Source organism: Erpetoichthys calabaricus, chromosome 12 (genome assembly GCF_900747795.2).
Source record: "Erpetoichthys calabaricus chromosome 12, fErpCal1.3, whole genome shotgun sequence".
In the NCBI taxonomy this organism is placed as follows: domain Eukaryota; kingdom Metazoa; phylum Chordata; class Cladistia; order Polypteriformes; family Polypteridae; genus Erpetoichthys; species Erpetoichthys calabaricus.
The window spans coordinates 777,731-787,672 of record NC_041405.2 but is presented as its reverse complement, the minus strand read 5'-3'; the positions used below and the strand labels follow the sequence as shown (position 1 = coordinate 787,672).

Sequence of the window (9,942 nt, the reverse complement as noted above, 5' to 3'; positions counted from 1 at the left end):
GCATTTACTTGTTTTACCAATGAAACCGGTTGGCCCATTTGAAGGTCATGGGGTGGCGAGTCTGCTCCTGCAGTATTGATAAATGAAATCTCCCTTTAACACCTGCCTTTGTTTATCTGACATTCCTGCCCTCTGGTGGAAGCCAAACGACATTACACCTGGACACCAGACAGATGGACATTTTATCACTTTCTACATCTTCTAGCCGTGCTTTCCATTTAAGACAGATTGAAATCTAAACAATCAATGCAGAAGTCAGTGTTAATGTTTACAGTGCATCATCTATTGAAAGATATCTTATAATGAATGTGGTATTAAAAGGCATTGTATTTGTCATCCCAGCAGATGATGCATCACAAATATTTGTAGCTTGTGATGCGCCATCTGTTGAAATTACATAAGCACTGTATATGTCTTTGTTATATGCCATTTGGTACAGGACTCATGAAAGCAGGGTTATGTCCCTGCTACAAATGTTTGTGTTGCTCCATCTGTTGGAATGATATATGCAGAGTAACCGGGGCAAATGAAGTTGCAGGACAAAGCCAAATGCTTGGAATGCCAACTGGGCAAAACCCCTACTTAACTGGAACAAAAAAAACAAGAAATGAAACCAAAATGATGTGTCTAATGTGCCTTCTTAATGAATATACAGTAGTTGTCCTCTCTGGAGCTTCTAAAGAGCATTTTGGCTTAGGTCAGCACAGAAGCAAGGCCAACATAGGAATGAAAAGCCACTACCAGGAGTGCTCTCCCTTAACATTGTGTGAACTGGAAGGGGCGGGGCTTCCTTTGCTCCAGTGCCCTCAAGGAGACAAGGCGCTTAGTGGCAGTGCAGCGCCCCCTGTCATTTCGGGGTGGTACTACTTACTTCACGCAAACCTGGAAGTTGACGCTCTGGTATGTATGTGTGACAAGAGATAGATAGATAGATAGATAGATAGATAGATAGATAGATAGATAGATAGATAGATAGATAGATAGATAGATAGATAGATAGATAGATAGATAGATAGATAGATAGATAGATAGATAGATAGATAGATAGATACTTTATTAATTCCCATACTCCAGCAGCAACATACTGATAATAACAATATTAAAGAGTGATAACAAGGCAGGTATAACAGACAATAACTTTGTATAATGTTAACGTTTACCCCCCCCGGGTGGAATTGAACAGTCGCATAGTGTGGGGTCTCCTCAGTCTGTCAGTGGAGCAGGATGGTGACAGCAGTCTGTCGCTGAAGCTGCTCCTCTGTCTGGAGATGATCCTGTTCAGTGGATTCTCCATGATTGACAGGAGTCTGCTCAGCGCCCGTCGCTCTGCCACAGATGTTAAACTGTCCAGCTCCATGCCAACAATAGAGCCTGCCTTCCTCACCAGTTTGTCCAGGCGTGAGGCGACCCTCTTCTTTATGCTGCCTCCCCAGCACACCACCGCGTAGAAGAGGGCGCTCGCCACAACCGTCTGAGAGAACATCTGCAGCATCTTATTGCAGATGTTGAAGGATGCCAGCCTTCTAGTGAAGTATAGTCAGCTCTGTCCTCTCTTGCACAGACCATCAGTATTGGCAGTCCATTCCAGTTTATCATCCATAACGAGACTTCACTGCACACACCTTAGCGCTTAAGCTCTGCACTCCTGTGTTGTGATTCACGCCGGGCTGCGCCATACAAATGACCACAAAGAAGACAGCGACTCCCAGATCCATTCACTTTCAGTTTATTGGCACTTGTTAGGTGTCATAAATACACCAAAAGAAAAGCACAACCCTCCTTGTGTCCGACCAGCACATACGTATAATATTAATACAAATGATGAACACTGCCAAGAAAATATGAATGAACATTTAAAAAATTCTGTAAACACTCTAAAATAACAGTCGCCTTTACTAGCCATCATATGAATAATAACAGTCACACAAACCTATTAAGGCAAACACCAAATATGCTTCTAACATCCAAAGTAAAGCATCTTCATCTCATCTTGGTTACAGTTATGATGACGATGTGATCAAAGCCATCAGAACAAAGGAGAACCAAACACCTCTGATATATGAGGATTAGGAGAAGCTCCAGCAGCCTCCTGTATCTTCTTCTTCAATTTCACAGACCCTCCCTGCCGTGTAGACCACCAGCCGGCCGTTTCACATCTCCCTGCGGACCTCCAAGCCTCCTGTTTCAGCTCTGGTCAGAATGCTGCTGGATTCAGACAGACCTTACTGTCATTTGTCACTTAGGTGGACCACGGCACAATGGACAAGCAAAGATATAAAAAAAGGGTCATTGTCCTAAAAAAAGTGCCAGAAAATAGAAAAATAAATAAAATAAACAAAAAACTGAGACATAAGTAAAAATAAGAAGCAGACAATCAGAGTAACAAAACAGGTGTGTGAGGAACAAAGACTGATTTATGATTAAAAAAAATGAGCAGAATTGATGGGACAAAAGCCTGGCAGAATCAGGAACCAGTAGAGCAGAAAGAGCGCGATACCCGACTTCTGCTAACAGATTTGGGGCAAAATGGAGTCAGCTAAACCCGACAGCAGGGGTCCTCCGTCCCAGTCCTGGAGGGCCGCAGTGGCTGCAGGTTTTTGTTCTTTCCCTGTTGCTCAATTAGAAAGCAATCGTTGCCAGTAATAATTTAATTTCCTGGCTTGTCGGTGCTTTAACTCTGCCATGTCAGCTCATTCTCATATCTGAGATTTTTTTCCCCTTTTCTAAGGATCTCATCCAAATGATTTGGAGGCCAAAACAGACGAGTTATTCTCAGTGCCTCACTATTTTCTCTGCACTTTCCTTCCAAGTATTTAATTAAACCCAACAGTGCATCATAAACACACACAGGACTCAATGGTAACAAGCTAAATGGAGAAATGCTGCTCTCTTTTGTCGTTTGCATCTTATTGCTAATTAGAAGCCATTAAAAACCAACAATACGGCTGTTTAAGTCTAAAATAAGCAGTAAGGGGTCAGAATCTTAACAAGCGAGACCACTAAAGTGAAGGTCACTTGAGCAATAATTGGGTTGGAGCAAAAATCCATTTCTGATCGTTTGAACTGTCTTCAGCTGGAGTGGTGGCTGAGGCTAAGGATCTGTGCTGGTAGCTGGAAGGTTGCAGGTTCGAATCCCGTTACTGACAGGACGGATTCTGCTCTGCTGGGCCCTTGAGCAAGGCCCTTAACCTGGAATTGATCCAGGGGTGAAGTATGATAGCTGACCCTGTGCAAGGACCCCAAGGGGTATGCGATAACTACATTTGATTGTACCTGTATGATGATAATAAAGCTGAATCACTCGTTCACCTGTTCCATCAACGCTAGATAGTCTTGTTGACTACTGTAACTCAGCCCAGTCTCTCACCGCTAGATAAAACAGAGGTTTCCTTTAAGCACTCGGCTCCATGGTACAATTCAGAGTTACAGTAGGTGGCGGACACCACGAGAGAATGTCACGTAAGACTGGCATCACTGTTCACGTCCAGGCTTTCTCTGACCATCAAAGGGCTTACAGGGATGCACTCACAGCAGACAAGAACACGCGTCATGGCAGAATAATACAAACTGGCCATGATCACCCGAGGGTTTTGTTCTCTGTAGTTAATAAACTGCTTCAAGCTGCAGCTGGCCCAGTTACCTCCTCTAGTAGTCTGTGAAAAAATCCTTATTGTCTTTTACTCTATTTAATGAGCTGTGTATCCTGAATTTATCTGTTTTAGCGTTCTGTTCAGGAAACATTTGTATCCAGTGTTACACATACCTGCTGCCGTGAGCATGGGAAAGGCACTATATACATTATTCCATCCATTATCCAACCCACTATATCCTAACTACAGGGTCATGGGGGTCTGCTGGAGCCAATCCCAGCCAACACAGGGCGCAAGGCAGGAAACAAACCCCGGGCAGGGTCCCAGCCCACCGCAGGGACCACACACACCCCTACACACCCAGCACACACTAGGGACAATTTAGGATCACCAATCCACCTAACCTGCATGTCTCTGGACTATGGGAGGAAACCCACGCAGACACGGGGAGAACATGCAAACTCCATGCAGGGAGGACCCGGGAAGCGAACCCAGACGGGTCTCCTAACTGCGAGGCAGCAGCGCTACCCACTGTGCCACCGTGCCGATATACATTATTATTATTATTATTGTTGTTACCTTATATAATGTATAGATTCGTTACGTCCCTGCACTGTCCTCATTTGCTTTCATCTTCTGCTGTGGCACACTATTTGCTGTTTTCGTTGGATACGTTTTCAGACGCTCCTGGAAAACCATGAAAAAGAAAGCTGAGAAGTGCTCACGTGTCCCTCACACGTCCAGTGATATAAACGCACCTCCTGCCTGCTGGCTTTGGAGATATCCAAGTTCAACAAGACTAAATGACTACTGAGGTGAGGCCTGCTTCACTCCACCAGGCAGGATGATGTGTGACGTCTGTCACCTCCTGACCGTCACCTTTTGCCTTTATATCAGTCTTGTCCATCACTGCACTTACATCATGCGTTGACCTAGAGCAGAATAGACAACCATGTCGTCAGTTCTTAGGTCACTTCACACTGCTCTTTTATGTAGGACGTGTGACAGATGGACAGCAAGGACTGTAGATAAAATAACAATTTGTGGGACAGGAGTCGAGAAGCACGCGGACAATAGCCCACCGTTGAAAGGGGGCACCATGCCACAGGTATGTATACAGAGGTAATTACTCCTGGGTATTACCCACTTAGAGCTTGTGGGGTGAGTTTGGCCACAGTGTCCACTTTGTAGCCCTTGTCCCCTATCACTGGGTTGACTGGGTCAGCTCTGATGTCTTGTTGTTCAACCCCATTGGCCTGCCTCCAGGTCATCCTAATGTCTTTTGGGGTAGAAATACTCCTGGGCAACAATTTTCCAGGATGTCCATTATTACGTTTGGAGGTTTATAGAATCAGAATTCATTTTGGAATTCCATATGTATTATTATTATTATTATTCTTTGATCTTCATTATACTGTGTTTTGTTTGTTTCTCCCTTCTCATTAGACTGCTCTCACGTCACTTTGCTCGACTATTAGCTGTGTGTGTCCTGAGGCGGCACTGCATGAAGTTATGGGCTCAGCACCTGAAACAGGCAGAGCCGCGTAGAGGACACCTCTAGGCACAGACGTTTGATTGAATGTTCAGTAGGACAGAGGAGGGGACGGCACTTTGTTGTCAAAAGGAATCCAAACTGTGAAAGTTAACAAGCAGCTGCCTCACTTTGACCTTTTCAAAAACTCTCAGATAGCCTTGCATGCAAAATGAACCTCAATCCAATGTTCAGACTAGCATCAGGTGGGATATCATTAGGTAAGAAAAATCTTTTGTGGTATCTCGGACTTATGAAGCCATCAGAAACAGAAAACAGTGAAGAGGACATTATGTTCCATGTGGCTGAAGATGAGGATTCTCATCGCATTTCTCACCTGGAGTCTCTGAGCAGATCCTCTCAATGATCTCCCCTTTCAGGCTCTTGTGGTCCACTTTGCACACAAACTCCATGCCCTCCAGGTCACCAAGGGACCGAGGGGCCAACACAAGACAAGACAGTAGTAAATACCCCGTATCTGCTACTGATGGCCCGTACTGACACACCGTGGCCTTCCACTCCTCCGACCCTGCCTGGACTACTCTCACTTCTCCCTTCTGTCTCTTCTCCCAGGTCACCGTGACCTCTTTGGTGTAAAAGTCAGAGATGATGTAGGCCATTTGGCAGGGCTGACCAGACTTGGTGAAGTGAACCTGCACATCTGAGGCTTTGGGCTTAAGAACAAGGCCTGGAAGACAAAAAATGGGCAGACAGGGTCAGCAGGGAGTGATGCACAACACACACACAGTGCAGCAGGTCACTCAGAGCTTGTGGTGTGAGTTTGGCCACAGTGTTCACTTTGTAGCCCTTGTCCTCTATCACTGGGTTGACTGGGTCATCTCTGATGTCTTGTTGTTCATCTGCAGTGGCCTGCCTCCAGGTCACCCTGATGTCTTTGGGGTAGAAGTTCTGGATGGAGCAGCGTAGGATGCAAGCCTGCCCAAAGTCCTTAAAGTCACTCACCTGTACATCTGACACAGTTGGAGGGCCCTGTAAAGCTGGAAAACACAAGATGGCCAATTTAGAGCAGGGTCCAGGTAGACACGTAGGCGTAGACATCACTTGCATGTCCTCACACCAAACACTTGGACATTAATGTAAGGTTGCATTGTGTGTGTGTCACTAGTACACATTTTGTGTTGTTTATTTCTTTATTTCATTTCTTCATTGATTACTTCCAATGACACTACACACAGCATGAACTACATTTTGAAATAAAAATGGTCAAGAATCGATAGAGTGGACTTTATCGACATCTCTTTTTTTGATGGGTGAATCTCATGGATAGTGGATGTAGATCTTCAGCTATCAAGGACCCCATTTACAGAAGACACTTCAGATGCAGACTGCTGAGGAGGGGGAGGAATTTAGAGCTGCTTGGATTAACGTTCTTGGTGTTTCCCCCCAACAGCCTGGTGGGCTCGAAATTCTATGTAAATACGGTTAATACTATCTGTCACTCGGGATTTAGTTGTTATACTCCTGTCTTGAGTGTTAGGGCTGAGTGACACAGAATGTGGCTGCCATCTAGTGGCAAAAGTAACATTGTGCTGCAACAAAAATCATCAATAGTTCTAAGCTAGTTCTGCCACTCTATGGTAACTCATCAATATTCATGATGGGGTGGGGCCTTCACAATGGCATGTAAATGAGAAGCTGGAAAGGCAGTTTTAGAACAAGTTGAAAGAGAACCATTAGTCGAATCAAGTGACAGTGAGGACAACGAGAATCGGTCATCAGACATTGACACGGACAGCCAAACTGATGCCTAGATAGATAGATAGATAGATAGATAGATAGATAGATAGATAGATAGATAGATAGATAGATAGATAGATAGATAGATAGATAGATAGATAGATAGATAGATAGATAGATAGATAGATAGATAGATTTTCCATGTTATGTCCGGTTTCATTGAAAAAAGTAAAGAACACAGGTACACTTAACTATGTAAGCTTATATATCATTTCACTATCATTTACTTATTGTCACATACTACAATACTTTTATATATATAGAAATACAATAGAAATAGAAATAAATAGAGTAGAAATAAAATCCTGCAGTACTTCTTTATATTCCTTGCTTTGTAGCCCAGTAAATACGACTTATCGTCAATATACTAAAACCCAATTGTGCTTCACTCACTCAGACTATGGACCCAATGTTGGAAGCACTTCAAGATAGAGAAGCTTTTATCTGTCGCACCTCTACATGAAAACCACCTTATTCCAGCCTCTCAAACGTACACAATTTTGAATGTTTGTAACATGTATGCGATTAAACCATTTAGTGATTTGTACATTGTGGTGAGCGGCTCGGGGCAGTGCCCAGCTGGGACGCCTGGAAGGACCAGGAGAGGGCAGCCACCCTGGTTGGTATGGGGGCCACAGGAACAGAGCTTAGAAGCTCAATCTTATAGGGGCCCGTGGTCACCGCCAGGGGGTGCCTGACTACCTGAGAAGCCCTGGACGTCAGCACTTCTGCCACACCCGGAGGTGCTGGCAGAAGGATTACCAGGGACACCCGGAGTGCTTCTGGGTGCTCATACGGCACTTCCGCCACACCAGGAAGTGTCGCAGGAAACTCATCAGGAGGCACCTGGCGCACGTCCGGGTGAACATAAAGTCATTCAGTGGCTGGAGTCGGGTGGAGGAGGACAGAGCTCAGAGGAGAGGAGTGGAGGCGGAGAAGAAAGGCTTGGACATTGAGAGGCTCAGACTGAGGGTGTGTGGTGCAGGGGCACCGGGCTGCGTGCAATACACTTGTAAATATTGTAAATATGAATAAAGCATGTGTGGTGTTTAGCCTGTCTGTGTCGAGGCTGGTCTCCACAATATAAATACTGTCTTTGCATCCTATGAACAAATACACTCCAAATTTAATTTCCTATGAACATAAGTTTTCCATAATCTCCAAATTAGAAACTTTGCTAAACAAAATCTGCTTATTTTCCTGACCTCCCACTTGTTTCTATTCCAGATTAGATATCAGTCAGTCTTGGAGACTCGGACAGCATTTCTCTAATACAGTATATAAACACATTTTAAAGTCCCTGCCTTTCAAAGATCCCAGAGTACTGTGGGAAAAGCATCTCTGACTCAACATTACAGAAACAGAGTTGAAGGCAGCCATGCACAGAATGCACTCGAGCTCCATATGCGCAAAGCATGCAATTATTCAATTTAAAATCTTTTATTGAGCGCATGTCTCTCGTTTAAAATTGTTCACAATGTTTCCAGGCCGAGATCCAACCTGCAAACGTCACAATCGAGCCCCAGCCTCATTGGGCCGCATGAACCAAATTAACATCATTCTGGACCAAATTCTTTAGATGCCCATCAGACAGCCTTGGTGTCACAATCCCACCTCATCCCCTACAGCTGTGTTTGGTGGGCTCCCAGGTGGGCTTAAGGACAAACAAACTGTGATGGCCTTTACTTCACTATTGGCACGTAGGCTTTTCTCGCTCAGCTGGAAGAATCTTAACTCTCCTCTTTTAAGTCAGTGGGTAACTGATGTTATTTACTATTTGAAACTTAGAGGATCTGAACAGAACTTCTTTAAAACCTGACAAGATCAAATCAATAACATTATAAAATGAGCATTTAAACTGAGGAGAGAGGCTCCTTTCTCGCTTTACTACTCTCAACAGCTTCACTCGGGCTGTCGGCCTTCCTCTCTTTCTCATGGGTGGCGGTTGATTTGATTTTAGTTTTGTTAAGTTTGACTTGATTGTGTGGAATTTTACATGTTTTTAATAAATTCAATAAAACAGAAAAAATAAAAAGGCTCCTTGTCACTTGAACAAGTAAAGGCAGACAAGAGCTGTGAATCAAGCGAGGATGAAACTGGACAAGGACTTCAGGGACAGTCAAGAATCTCTCTGTAACAGCTCTTAAGAAGCCATTTGTAATCTCTACTTGCAGGACTGCAGAACCCTTATAAACACACAGATGGACAGCTGGACACTCACCTGGTACGGTCAGGTCTCCAGTCTTCTTCTCAATGCCTTTGCCCTTCAGAGTCTCGTGGTTGACCTTACAGATGTACTGTGCCTTCTCCAGGTCCATCAGAGTGTGGGTTGTGAAGGTGGCCTTGGACTCCAGATTGTAGCTCTGCTCTCCTCTCTTCGGGACACACATTAAATCTGTGACATCTGATCTGCTCCCACCTTCCCACCTCCAGGTCACTGTGATGTCCTTGGGGAAGAAGTCCTGGATGGAGCAGCACAGGGTGCATGGCTGGCCAAGTCCTTTAAAGTCAGAGAGCTGAATGTCTGACATGACCGGCCGGGAGAGCAGACCTGTGAAGGAGGAAACTATGAATGGTGAGGGTGGGGGGGTCACATGACTAAGTGTCATCAGGGGGTGAACATTTCTCACCTGGGATTACTGAACAGCTCTTCTCGATGGGGTTCTCCGTCAGTGCCTCATGGTGCACCTGGCAGATGAACTCCATGTCCTCCAGCTCACTCAGGTGCTGAGGTGTGAATTCAGCCTGAGACACCAGCGCGTATCTGTTATTTTCCAATGATGGCCCAATCTGAGTCACACTGGGCCTCTAGTCGCCACTCCCTGCCTCAGCTGTGATCCGTGTTTTCTTGTGTCTCCTCAGCCAATGCACCTTGATATCTTTGGGGTAGAAGTTTGACACGACGCAGCTCAGAGTGCAGGGCTGACCGAGCTCAGTGAAGTGAAGCTGCACGTCGGAGAGCCAAGGACGACACTTGTCAGCTGGAAGAGAAGGCAGAGCAGAGTAGACGTGTCATGGAGTCATAGTTTGTAGTGACGGCAGATAAAAACGACAGCCCAGTGA

At 45.0% G+C, this 9,942-nt stretch overlaps 1 protein-coding gene and 1 gene segment (V, D, J or C); both read right to left on the bottom strand.

Annotated features, from left to right (window-relative positions):
• LOC114661616 (uncharacterized) overlaps nucleotides 1-9,942 on the bottom strand; it is a 69,243-nt gene that overhangs the window by 48,661 nt on the left and 10,640 nt on the right. The gene's annotated exons all lie outside the window — the stretch shown is intronic.
• On the bottom strand, nucleotides 5,084-9,716 carry LOC127529829 (Ig gamma-1 chain C region, membrane-bound form-like). The segment is given in 3 exon segments: nucleotides 5,084-5,809; nucleotides 9,101-9,430; nucleotides 9,510-9,716. Coding segments are annotated over 3 exon segments (804 nt in total).